Source organism: Rhinolophus hipposideros, assembly GCF_964194185.1.
Source record: "Rhinolophus hipposideros genome assembly, chromosome: 1".
Classification (NCBI taxonomy): Eukaryota; Metazoa; Chordata; class Mammalia; order Chiroptera; family Rhinolophidae; genus Rhinolophus; species Rhinolophus hipposideros.
The window spans coordinates 62,854,688-62,869,330 of NC_138047.1; the positions used below are offsets into that span (position 1 = coordinate 62,854,688).

Here is a 14,643-nt window from a genome sequence, read left to right on the forward strand (position 1 = left end):
TTTGCACTTTATAATACCATGGGTGCCAAAAAAAATGTCTACAAGTGGACACTTTGGTAAGCGTTGCTCGAGCAGTAGTTCGCCATAATCAGAAGTGTCTGGATGCTGATGGTAACCACTCTGAGCACCATTTTTAATTGCAGAAGTCAAACGTGACCACTTGTATTCATCTTTTGTTATTGGTATATATTGAGTATTACAATTTTAATAGTTTTCCTTTCTTAAAATGTATATACATTTATTTGGCATCCTCTGTATAAAACAGCAAGATGAGACATCTCTATAGAGAATTTATGTCTATTTATTCAGTAATTTTTTAAATTAAAATTTATTTGGGTGACAGTGGTTAGTGTAGTTGCATAGGTTACAAGTGTACAATTCTGTAATACATCATCTATATCACATTGTGTGTTCACCACGCAGAGTCAATTCTACTTCCATCACCATATATTTGACCCCCTTTATAGACACAAACAACAGTTTAGTGGTATTCAGTAATTTTAAAATAGTCTCATGCTATTGTGTTTGTCATTGTTAACTTAAATAATGGTTGGGAAATATTATGCCTATTACTTGCTTTTGTGTGTTTTATTAGCTGTGGAAAAATAGTACATTCTACAGTGTGCACATCATTATAGATATCATGCTATTTTCTCTAGAAGGCAATTTATAACAATGCTTAGGTCAGTGTTCCCTAAACAGTTTGCTCATCAGAATTACTTTAGTAAATTCTAAAATTATACCAATTTGCAAGCCTCCGTATCTCTTCTATTCCTGGCAGCATCCCAGGTATCAGTGTAACTAATTTCAGAGGCTAAGAAGAAACTTGGAAACTATTTATAAAACTTATTCAAACTGTTTTACATAGCAGTGATTGATTAGAAAGAGGAACATAAATTGGGTTAATAATAAAGATAAAAATCCTTAAAACAGATTTATCTCTCCCTCCCTCCCTCCCTCCCTCCCTCCCTCCCTCCCTCTCTCTCTCTCTCTCTCTCTCTCTCTCTCTCTCTCTCTCTCTCTCTCTTTCTTTCTTTCTTCAAACAAATATGAGTTAGGAATCTACAATGCCAGGCTCTTTGCTGGGTGCTCCCTGAGCTTCATTTTTCTCACCTATAAAATGAGAAATACCTACGCCACAGAGACATTGAACAAATAAATAATATAAATATCATACACATTTTTTTAGCAAAGTAATAGTCAAGAGATGTTAACAATCGTCCTAGGCACATGCTACATGTTGTTTAATAAATAGTGATTGAATAAATTAATGAACTTAATTGGTACAAAAATAAAAAGAACAAACCAACCTATGTAACTCTAATAAGAACTGTTCAATAACATCTATTTCACCTTCATCTCATTTTTAAACTTCTATTTGTATTAAAAATAAACATATATATATATATATATGTTTATATATATAAACATATATTTAATCAGCATATGTAGAATGGAATTATACTTATTTTTATCCCTTCTAGGGATATTTATTTTATAAAGAATCTTTAAATTTTCAAAATAGGATAATATGTTAAACAAAATCTTCACTAGTTTGACAGCTAAGAGTTGGCACTTATATTCCAGAAGACTCAAAGATATTTGAGGCCCCAAATTTGCTGATCTCCAAATGATGAGATGATTCTAGTAAAGGTTCAATATATATCTGCTAGTATTATCATAAACATATATATAGACATATATATATATATATATATATATATATATATAAAATGTATATTTTCATACAAGCTGAGATTTTTCCTAGTTCTTTGTGATGTTCACGATCATTGTTCATGATGGAAGAAAAATCTCATCATTGTTCTTATGAAATTAACAAAGCTACATACAGCACATGAATACATTTTTCCAATCCAAATTTCAGAGAACAATATCACCATGTGTATTTTTAACAGCGTCTAGACTTATCCCTATATCTTGTGGTTTTGGCTCAGTGATCTGATAGTAACTAGAGATGAGCTTCTTTTCTAATAGTAATTTTAGCTGAAAACAAAATACTAGTATGGTTCTGCATTACATTTCTTGTGCCAACTCTTAGCTGTCAAACTAGTGAAGATTTTGTTTAACATATTATCCCATTTTGAAAATTTAAAGATTCTTTATAAAATAAATATCCCTAGAAGGGATAAAAATAAGTATAATTCCATTCTACATATGCTGATTAAAATTATTTACATGTAATTACTGTCCTATGTACTGAACTCCTATCAAAAAGTTTGCCTCCCTTTTTATTCTTGAGCTTCTTCTTTCTGATCACCCAAAATTTGCAGTGAGGCTTATTGAATAATGGAGTAATCTGCTCTTAGAAAACTCAGACCACTTGTACCCTGGCTGTTTTGTCACTCAAGATCCTAGCAAGAAATTGATGGCTCCACCCTGAGAGTGCATGATGAAGAAATGATTTACAAAGTGTTGGGAAGGTTAGTAGAAACTAAGAGATTGTGAAAACAACCTGGGCTAAAAACGGAGAGGAATCCATTACCACTCTTAGCTCTCCTGGAATCTGGGGAAACCTGCAAGTTAAGGGTATGTGGATGAAGGCAGCCAGGGCAACTAGGGCCAAACTGCTGCCTAGCAAGGAGGAAGACAAGTCAATAAATATCCTGCTGTGGCCTCTCAAACCCAACCTGAAGCCAGAGGTCAAGAGAGCCTGATTAATGCAATTTATAGAGATTAGTCTCCTGGGGTATAGAATAGAGTGAGGGGTGGAGAGAAGATCTGGAGGGGCAAATAGAGGATAGTTTAGCTAATAATAGAAAATTAAAGAATATCATGTACTTTGGGCTCATGGGCATGGACTTCATGGAGCTTGAATCTTCCTAATTCCCCATTTCTAACAAGAGGCACCCCCTTTCTTCTAGATATACAGAAGAGAAAAATTAAAGTCATATTTGACTCTTCCTTCTTCATTGCTAGTATTTAAGCTATGACCACTGTCTTTCATATTTCTAAAAAATATATCTTTAATAGTGGATCTCTAATGCAAATTTGTGCTGTTTCCACTGCCAACATCTTTGTTTAGGTCTTGACTTCTCTGTCTTAATCAATTGCTTCATGGTAACAGACTTCTTTCTAAGATGCTGGCATTCTTAGATCTCTCTCTGTTTTGCTGAAGCACTTACTCTGGTTCTCAATTGTTATGGCTATGAAATGCAACACCGTTTGCCTGCGGTTTAGACTTCCCACAGCATGTCTTCAACATCACCAACAATCTTTACTTACGAATTATTCCTCTACATAAAGCCTCTCCTTATTGTAATTTGTTGTATAGTTATGTATTGTATTAGTAGTTTATTTCTTTACTTCATCTGAAATAATTTAAACACTTAAATCATCAGATATAATATCTGACTTATGACAGTGTCTCAACAAAGTACTACTGAATCAATTTGGATACTTGAGTCATACTTGCTTATTAGCTGTTTATTTGTTTGGTTAGGTAATTTAGAGCAATTGTGGAAGAATTAAACCCACACAAACAGTGCATGCTTTTTGACTACTAATTTCTCTCTTAGGTATTTATCCTAAAGAATAAGTTAAGGAGGAGCTCAAAGATTTAACTTCAGGGATAATCATGAAAATGTTCTTTCTAATAACACTTACAAAAAAAAGCATAAACACTTTACAACAATAGAGGATGTAAAAGTATGTATATTCAATCAAATACTATACTATTCATCTTTTAAAAATGATGTGCATTGTTAAATTGTCATAATAACAAAACTAATTACATTTTTAAAGCTTTGTTTTTGTTTTGAAGCAGAGTATATTTTTATATTTAAAATATAAATGTGTTTTATATTTTAATATATTATTTAATATAAATATATTTATATTTTAATATTATTTTTATTAAAATATTTTTAATAAGAGTACATTTTTATATTATTTTGAAGCAGAGTGTATTTAAGTATATTTTTATAAGTATATTTTAATTAATGTTTTTTTGTAAAAATTACTATGGATGTTAATATACACACATGCGTACATAAGTATATACACATATGGAAAGATATATATGGTGTTAATATTGATTATTTATGGTGGTGCATAAATTATAGTTGTTGTTTTTTATTGTTTATCTGAATTTTCTGGCAGTATAAACACTGCAAAATACTTTGAAAACAAATGGCATGATTAAGACCCTCTCTTACTTGGAGACTTTAACTACATGCTTGCTACATAAGGTGAACAAGCTAGCTGTTTTAATTAAATGACTTTATTTTACTTACTGAGTGACAATGAATTAGCCACAATACATGTTTGTTAATTAGAGTATATCCAGCCCTAAACATTGTCTACTGCTATTTAAACTATTATTTTTACATCACAAGTTGTTTGGAAAATGGTCAAAATATAAACTCTATGTAATGTCAAATTTGAAAATTAAAATGAAAATAGCTATTTCACATGTACAAAAAAGGAAAAAAAAAGAATAACATTACTCTTCCTTTTAATTACCAAGTGAGGTAGTTTGGGATTTCGTGGAGGAGAATGGCTTTATTCAGCAGAATTTTTTATGCAGGAGAGTGGGTTGAATTCACTTTATAGGTCACATATAGAGTTTAAGATCCTAAGTAGAGCTTGAAGGTATAGAATTAAACAGGAGTTATACATACACATATAGACACATATATATATGCATGCATAAATGAATATTGTATCTATCTAGAAGGTTAGATGCTATGTCCTTAAACTAAGCTAAATCACAAATTTAATTACACAATCATTTCAGTATGTAAAATAATCTCATAATTGAAACAACTGATTATATCATTTTATAGAAATCACATAGATTAAACCTACATATAAGAGAAAGGTTTTAATTGTGATGAATATTTTCAAAGTGTTTAGTAATTTTTTTTTAATTATTGAAAAATATCAGTAAGCAAAATGGGATCCATTGGCTGGAGGACACTAAATATGATACAAAGCAGGAAAATTTACTTCCTGGAGGAGGAAATCAAAGGTAGTACCTGTAACATTTCACCTTGTAAGCATGGAGGAAGAAGGATACTTCTAACCTCCAATTCTTTGGGTTTTAGTTAGGGAGGGCTATGTTTTATTACTCTAGGCCCAGAAGGAGCGACTAAGTTGATGACTATTATTTTCTGTGCCAAACCAGGTAGAATGAAACTTGAATAAAATATTACTTGAGTTAAATATTGCTTTAAGCTGGGGAAGTGCACAATAAAATATAGTAGACAAGAGCTTAAGCTTTTAAAACAGCATGCTTGGTTTTAAATACTGGCTTTGTTATACTAACTTAACAGTACAATTTTTTCATTCACTTAACAGTACAATTTTTTAACAGTACATTTTTTCCATTCACTTAACAGTACAATTTTCTTTTTCAGTATTAACCTTATGCCAGGCAAAAAGGGAGACAAACACGTATTATCTTGTCTCCTTTAGAGTTTAATGATAGGGATAGGCATTAATCAAATAATCTTGCAAATGATGTAATTACATATAGTGGTAAATCAGTCCAGGAAAAATTCAGGAAGCTATGCAAGTATGTTTTGGATGTAGTCAGTCTGAAAACTGGGTATAAAATAGCCCGGGAAAGAAAGTAGACCTCAAGTAGATGAGTATATGATGATATTTATAAAGAGACAGTTGGCTGGATCACAGAAAGACATAAAAAGCATTAAAAGTATAGAGTGAAAAAAATACGTTTAGAGATGTGGGGGAACCAGACCATCCAAAGCTTTATCCTAGGACAAATGAAAGCTTTTGAAGATTTTTAAGTGGGAAAGTTGCAAGACCAAATTTCTGTTCCTAAGGATCACTCTGACTGCATTAAGGAAAAAAGAGAATGGATTGAAAGCTGTACGAGTATTATGGGGAATTCAGTGAACTGTAGATTAAAACATTCCAGGCAAGAGACAATAGTAGCGTGAACTAGGGAGGGTGGCAGTAGAGATATAGGACAGATAATGACTCTTACATGACTAGGCTTTTGGAACTGATTGGAAGAGGGTGCCAGTCACTGAGCTGGGAATGCATAAATAGTACCAGAATTCATTGCATTTTAATTGGACTAAGTTTAGTTTAAGATGCTTTTGAGATATCCAAATGGAAATGTCAAATAAGGTATTGTATATAAAGATCTGAATTTCAGAGACCCCTGGTTTAGAAATATTATTCTGGTATTCATTGGATTATAATTGGTTATTGAAGTCATAGGCATTGATGAGATAGCTTGGAAAAAGAGAATGTAGAGTCAGAAGAGAAGGAATCATTGGACAAATCTTTGAAACACTAATATTTAAAGGCCATTTAGAGCCAGCAAAAGAAACTTGGCCATCAGAAAAGTAAGAGAAACACCTGGAGAAAAGCCAAAAGCCAAGGGAAAAAGGTGCTTCAAGAAAGAGTAGTTAATAGTGCTGAATGCTCCTGGGAAGTCAAGTTCATTAAGGATTGAAAATTATGAAGCATGAAGCTTGTGAAAGTCATGAATTGAAATTATGTGTGCACAAACCAGACAACAGTGGATACATATAAAGAAACAGATTTAGTGTAGACAACTGTTTGCTAGGCAAGAAAGAAAAATGAATGATAGCTGGAGGAGGAGCTGGAGTCAAAGTAAATTTTTTAATAGGATAAGCTTTTAAATATGTCTCAGTACCATGAGAATGATCCGCTAAAGAGAGAGAAATCCAACAGGAAAGAAAAGGGATAATTAAGAGAAAGCTATGGCAACGTTGACTAAGTTATTTAATGTCTTTGCCTTGGTTTTCACAGCTGTAAAATGGGGAAACTATAGGTACTTTATAAGATTATTCTAACAAACAATATGATGTTGACAGAATGCTCAGTAAAAATTTTGGCACACAGAATGCATTTAATAAATTGGTGCTTAAAATGAGTCCATCACTTAATAAAGCATCTTATTAGATGGTCAACAAATATTTGTTAAATGTTGAATGAATATGATTCTGTTACATGATTTTGATTAGTTGGTAACATAAATGAGTCTGATGCAGATTACTATACACTAGGTTACAGTTGCACTTTGGATGTTTGATGATGACGATGATGGCACTCAGTATTTGCCATCTGATGATACTGATGATTTGGGAATTTGTGTTCACAGGGTACCATTTTCCTGCCTGGAAATAAAGTCCTTGAACATCCCTGCAATGAAGAGAGCCCAGGGAAATTCCTTTTTGAAGTAGTTCCAGGTAAGATATTGTTCTGATTTGATTGAATTATTGCTGTTTCATGTTGGGAAAGGTGAAAGACTTTATTCTTCTTGAGCCATAGCTGAAAACATTAATTTGAGGAGGGAAGTGTCAAATTTGGTTACTATTTACATAGATAATGATTCCAGGTTTGTACACTGGTACAAATGAACACACAAACACATACACATGGCCATGTGATTATTGGATATCCATTTGTCCACAAGACTCCAATGCTGACCAGAAGTCATGACATAGCATTTCCAAGAGACTATTGGAGACAAAGTTGCTTTCACAGAACTCTTTTAATATGAAATTTGGCAAGGTATCACAGGTAGAATGCATTGTCTAGCTGATTTACTGTCGTAATTTCCTCACACAATTACATTGTAAAGAAGCCTTTGATATAAAAACAAAACAAAAAAAAACCTCCTTCAGTGACTGACAAAATGTTGCAGTTCTGTACCTCAGCTTTGCTCCCAACCAACCACTTCCACATGTTTGGCTTGTAGAGTTAAGGACCCCTCTGCCAATTCCTGCCATTAAATCTCTTTAACATCTGTTCGCTTTTTTTTTCTGGTCATCTTCATCTGTACCTCTCAGGGTACCTGATCTCCACTTGAATCTTTGACTCACTCAGCAACAATTTCTTCAAGGCCATGATCTACTTCTTTGATCAGTTCTTTAGCCTTTCCTAATCCTTGATGTAATAAAAGGGGAGTTAGGAATGTGCTTTTTATAGCACTGGCTCTGACTGTCCCAGTTGAAATGATATTGACATTGATTTAATCACAGTCTAGGGTGAGTTCAAAAATTATTTGGGTGACTAATATGCAATGCATATCAATAATACTGGCATACAGGCAGTCAATAAAAGATTTTTCCCAGATTTATAAATGCTGGGAATGTAAAATGTGCAAGCATATTTTTTCCCTTCAATGAAAACAGCTGTAGCACTGAGTTCATCTGGCTCACAGTGGAATCCATGACTAAATGTTAATTAATGCAGCTGAAGTGCAGAAAGGTTAGTCAGATGCATTGTGTTATTTGTTTTCCCCCAGGGAAAACATATTGTAAGAAACCTGAATCTTGTTTGCCCTATTAAAATCTTTTTATACTTACTTCTTAGTGGAATACCCTGTATAGAATCAAATTCCAGATGTTGCAAAGGCTTTGAAGTATTAGTACAGGAAATTTCTTTCCCGATTTATTCTCAAGCATTAGTTCTTGTTGACCCTTTATTTCCAATAATAGTAAAGGTCTACTTTCCCATTCAGTCTACTGTGCAGAGATTTCATCTTTCGGTGAAGATGTACTGATATGATATACATGGATATATCAAGACTTCTAGAAACAGCTGTGTCTTCAAGCTTAGGAAGTCACGAAACCTCCCTGCCAAGACTGCTATTCTAGGGCATATGTTTCACATGCAGTGCATATGAAATAATGGCTTTTGATGACCAAACTTAGGAAGCTTAAGACTGTGGAATCTGAAGGTTGATCTTTCAAAAACAACAAAAACAATGAGCCCACATCTCATTTGAAAAGATGCTTCCTGAATCATTAATACAATATGTAGTAGCTTCTAAATTAGGTTTAATAATTCTGAATCATCTGAAGTGACAAGAGAATTGTGTCAAATGGTTCTTTGAAGAGCGATTTGGAAAATCACTATGGCTACAGTGAGAATCTGGTATTTGGACCATTAATTTTGGCCATTGGAGGTTTATTTGTCTGCCCCTGACATCAGGACAGTATTTTCAGGTCAGTGCTTCTGTATTCGTATGAAAATGTGGGGATCTGCAGCACATGATTTTAATCAATTTTTACAAAATCAGGATGACTTAGAAATAGCGTGACACTTGATTTATTTTTGCAAGTGAGAATAACAAGATAATATTTTCTACTTTTTCCCATTGTGAAATCGTTTGACTTGGGGGATTTAGAAAGTTGCAAGAGTATTTTCATTTCTCAAATAGCAGGAGACAGGAAAGATTACAGAAATGTGATCAGTGCTTTGCACAGAACCCTCGTCAGGCCTACCTGGCAGCATATCCTCATAACACATATTTTCTTTACATTGCTTTCTCTATGGAATTCTCTCAGTCACCACTTCGGAAAACCTATGCTGCAAATGTTGCTTACAGATCCAGCACTATTCTGTCTTTCTAGACAAGTGCCTGAAGCCCAACTTTGCAAGATAGAGCCATGAATAGGATTAAATCCTTTAATCCTACCTGTCTATAATGGTATCTAAAAAAGCTGACAAAAGCCTCCAGGAAGCTCTTTGCACTATATACACACTCACACCTTTGTGTATGAATGTTTTGTGTGGAGATTTTATGTGTGTGTGTGTGTGTACATATATATATAATAATGGGGGTGCCAAAAAATGTACACAAGTGAACATTTTGGTCAACGTTGCTCAAGCAGTAGTTTGCTGTAATCAGAAGTGTCTGGACGTTGATGGTAACTACTTTGAGCACCTCTTGTAATTGCAGAAGTCAAACGTGATTTGTATTCATCTTTTGTTATCGGTGTATATTGAGTATTACAATTTTAATACAGTTTTCCTTTCTTAAAATGTGTATACATTTTTTGGCTCTCCCTATATACATCTATATAGATATATACGGAGAGAGGAGGGGGATTATGCACATATGTGCTATATATCTTCATAGTTTATCCAAATGCAATATAGGTAGGAGTCTTTGTTTTATTCTTGCTTTAGTCTGAAATGTCCTATGAAATTAAGTGTTAATCATGTACAAATAAGAAAAACAGGATTTTTCTAGAACTGGGGGCCTCAGGCCTCACTACAACTCTATGAGGCAGTCTGTATTACTTATTACTTTGTTTCTGAATTATATTTCTATACAGGCTTTAAGTTTTTGTAAAAACCTATTTGAAAAAAAAATCTACCATAATTTAGGATTAATTTCTTATTAACTTGGTATCCCACACCATGAATTATCTCTCTGAATAATGCCATGATTTAAAGCATTTCATTCTATTTTTTTACTATTTTTCTACTTGTTATGCAAAAAGGAGATGTTAGCCAAATTGGCAAATTTGAAGACGTCGCTGTCTGACACGCCAAATTTTAGACTGGAGTGAATTTTATGGCCAACTGCTAAGCTTTTGGGAAATGTGGTTGTGAAAGGAATGTTGGCATACCGTTAATACATAGTGAGTGCTTGAAGAAAGAAAATGGTCTCTTTGCTTCTCAAAATATGTTCTGTGGAAGTTTTTCTTGTGACATTTAGAAAAAATTAACAGAGTAATCAATGGGTGGATGAGGCCTTAGCTTTCTTAGAGGAATGGTCTATCAGAGGGAGGAAAAGAAATACGGATTCAGAGACAGATAGACAGGCAGACACAGACCAGGGACTGTGGGCTTCACGATTAGGTACCACATCTTTCTTCCTCGTTATTTCATCTCTAATATTTAGTACAGTATAATGCAATGTGCTGAATAAATATTGACTGAAGTGTATGTATTTACCAAGTTAATGGAGGGATGTCAATCATGGGAAATGTTTTTTTGTTTGTTTATGGTCAGCTCCCAGGTTGGCTATGTTGAACTCTTACTTCCTGCTGTGTAGGATCTTTCCATCCCCTGATGTACCAAGACCTCTTTGTGGGTCTAGTGGCTGAGGTGGAGGGAAATATCTCACATTTTTTTCCTACTTCTCTGCCTTCCTCTCTGATAAGAGTATCAAGAGAAAGATGGAAGAAGGTAATCTTCCTACACAGAAATTACTGCTGGGGTATAGCCCCTTAACAGTGACTGGTTGTTACATTTCTCTCCAAATGCTCTCTTTTGTCATGCATTTGTGGATTTTTCACAAATTGGAAGTCCACTTTGCAGGGCAGGATTTTCTACCTTGGGCATGATCTTCTTAGATTGGACACTAACAAAAGGATTCAAAAGCCAGTAGCTTTCTTTGTGCTTATTCAGCTACCCGGAAACTCACGTATCCTGACCTAGGAAGGCTGTTTCACTGTTCCTGGCTCCCTCAAGCCTGACACCTTGCCCCTTTCTGAAGCATGAGCTTCAGACCCAGCAGGTTCAGTGGCTTGCCAAGCTTCACGTGAGTCTTCAGCTTGGAGAAGGGGTGCGTGACAGTTCCAGCATGCTTCAAAATTTATGAGCAACTCTCTCGTGCTTTCCTGATTTGTTCTGATGGTTGAAAGAAATTCTCTTCCTTCCCCTCCCACAATAATGTTTATTTTGAAAACTTTTCTCCAAGGGGCAGTTCCTTTTTATCTAGCCTTCCTCTTGTAATAGTCTGGGGCAGGGAAATGGGTTTTTGTGTTTCTTCTCTGAAATGCGTTCACTCCCTGAGGGAAGTGGCTAGGCACAACTTCCACTAATTCTTTCAACTTAGAATGTGAGTTTCTAGCACTTTCTTCTTCAGATTTAGATCTTAGTCATTCCAGGATAAGGGAAAGACAGTTTTTTTAACTATATTTATCTATAATCTTAGCTTGGTTTCTGGGGAAACACACTCTGATGGGAAGGTATATTAGAATGCTTACTGGGTGAGGGGTGGTCTCTGGAGATGCTTCATCTTTGAGGAAAGCAAGATGGGGCAGAAGGAGTAGCTATCCCATAACACTATTGCAACTGAGCTCTGGATCTAGAATGCCCCCTCAGAGTTGCTCTAACCTGACAGACCAGACCTCTGTTTCCTTGAGTCAGCTAGTCTAGTCATTAATTGGGGGCAGGGGAAATAGATAAACTCATACGAAGCAGTTCCCTGTTGCAATGGAGAACAATTCCCATGAGGGCTTCTGTGAGACATCAGCAGCCAATACACCAGCCTCTAAGATCTAAACAGAGCATGAAAATGTTTATAGTTTTATCTGTATCTAGCTTTCTGCGTCCCAGGCAATGTTCCAGGCTCTTACATATATCACTTCATTTAACTGTCACTATAACTCTGTAAGACAGTCCATATTATTATGTCCATTCCCAGATAAAGAAACTGAGGAACAGGACAGTCATTTCATCGAAATCAAACGGCTAACACTAGGTAACAAATGTATAGATGAGAGAGAGAGAATCACTGATTTACTTTTACAGAGGTAAAGTATATGTGTGTGTATATATATATATATATATATATATATATATGTGTGTGTGTGTGTATATATATATACACATATATGTGTATATCTATCTATCTATCTATCTATCTATATATACTGGCTTAAAAATATGAGACATTAGAATTTGTAGCCTAGTTTCTGAAATATGAACATGGGAACTTTTTATTATTATTAGCTGAAATGAATATACTTGTATCTCTTCTCAGCTCATCCATTAAGAATGAGGGTTTGGACACTTGAAGTGAGAATAGGTATTTTCATTTATTTACAACTATTTGTATGTTTAAGGCTATCATAAAAATAGGCAATGGATAAAGATGTCCACTTATAGTTCTTTTGATTGTATGGTCTAAGGCCACAACTATACTGTCATGAAATTTTTCTCTCTCAGAAAAACACACTTACCTGCGGTGTCCTTATATGAATAACTATGGCAAAGAAGACATCTACACACCTGTAATTTCTCCCTACAGAAGACTGGCACACTGGAGTTCACTTCTCTTCATTACAGAACTCATGTTGCAGAAACTGTGTCAGCTTCTTCTCAAATGTACTCCACACACTGGCCAAGTTATCACACACTGTCTAGCCAGCAACAAGCAAACCTGATATTACTCACATGTTGGCAATCATTCCACTGACCTGGGTAGGTAATCAGCCCACTGACCTCCAGGCAGAACCCCATTATGAGTTTCAGAGGCAATTACTAGTATTCCAGACTCTCAAAGCCTCATGTTGGCCCAGTGCCCAAAATCAATAAGAACTAGAACTTGGAGGTTTTCTTATCCTTCCCCCAGAGAAAGAAAAGAGGAACACACAAGAAAATAGGATGAGGGATGAAGAGGCAGCTATGGAAAAAAGAGAAATTCTGAAGGGTAATCTAAGTCATTTTCATTTTCCTGGAAATGAAATTTAAGTCCTTCAAAAAAAGGAGAAGGTGTCATTTTCCCCACCTTTAGCCATGACTATACTAATTATTTCCAATACTTTCAGACAATTGCATATCACTTCTGTAAATTTCAGTAAAAATTTGTCCACTCTATTTTCTAGAGCTAAATAAAAAGTTAGAGTCATGGATGTGTAGACAATCCAATAAATGAATTATGGATCTTTTGCCAGAAAAAAGGTGTATACTTACCAAAACTGCAAACACTTTTGGGGCTTCAGAGATTCCCTGAGACCCACTTTTGGACTCCAGGTTTAGAATTGTAGTTTAAATTTGGGGATGAAGACTTTCTTGATATCTGTTTATTTATCTTTATCTAGATATCTATGTATCTCTTTCTGTTTAGCTATTTATCTCTATGTTCCTGTTCATCTATTTATTTCTTCTATATAGAAGCATGCCTAACATGGCAATTGTCTTTTCTATTATCTATAATTATGTGCTATACTATTAATCAGTTTTTGACTTTTATCTCCCTGATTCAGTTTCCTTTTTCTTCTTTTTTTTCTTTTTCTAATTTATTGGGGTGACAATTGTTAGTAAAATTACATAGATTTCAGGTGTACAGTTCTGTATTATATCATCTGTAAATCCCATTGTGCATTTTTTTTTTAAAATCCTAGTCCTGTAATTGTGTAATTCTACAGACCTATTTCATACATTACAGAAGAACTTCCTGGGTGGAACATTTCATGGGTCTGGAGACTGTACAATTTTTAATTTCCCAAAACTTGAACCTACTTAGATGGTCAGTGCAGCTGTACTATGTAATAAATAAGCCATCTGAGAAATAGATACTTCTAAGGAAGTCATGGGTATCTCTGAGAAAGTAAAGAGCTTAGCCAGTTTTTGAGCTTTTGAGATAATTATGTGACATTAGCAATGAAAGTTTATTATCCATATCTGTATTTGCAACTCCTAGAATGAACAAATAAAGTCATTGGATATATTAATTTGCTGTTGCTTAAAAAGGTAAACCAGGATGTGATGTCTATTTTATATGAAAATGTTGGGATATTTTGATAGTGTTTTTTTAAGTCATTTTTTGATCATTAAATAAACTTCTAAGGCATTTGCTTTTATAATACTCTCTTTATCTTAACTTTCTCTTTTGTGTTCAGATTGTAAGTTAAAATCGATGCAATTGTATTTGTTATCCAAAGGCAACTTTGACAATCTCTTTCTTTTTCTTTTTTTTTTTTTTCCTTTTGTCTGCCTCAGTCTGTAGGCTGTCTGGAAGCTTGTATTTTTTTAAAATTCTTTTTCTTTTTTTTTTCTTAGTTAATATGTGCAAATTATTTAGAGAATGTGAGTAGGAGTTATTTATAGTATGAAAATATAGTTCTATACACACAACTAGTTTTGAACATGAGT

At 34.3% G+C, this 14,643-nt stretch overlaps 1 protein-coding gene across 6 annotated transcripts in view; it reads left to right on the top strand.

Moving 5' to 3' along the window:
• The window catches only part of ARHGAP24 (Rho GTPase activating protein 24), a 702,316-nt gene that overhangs the window by 450,598 nt on the left and 237,075 nt on the right, over positions 1 to 14,643 (top strand). For all 6 annotated transcript variants that reach the window (XM_081038618.1, XM_081038615.1, XM_081038621.1 and 3 more), the window contains one exon: positions 7,121 to 7,208. In XM_081038618.1, coding sequence (XP_080894744.1) covers positions 7,121 to 7,208 — 88 coding nt within the window. The remainder of the gene's footprint in view (positions 1 to 7,120; positions 7,209 to 14,643) is intronic.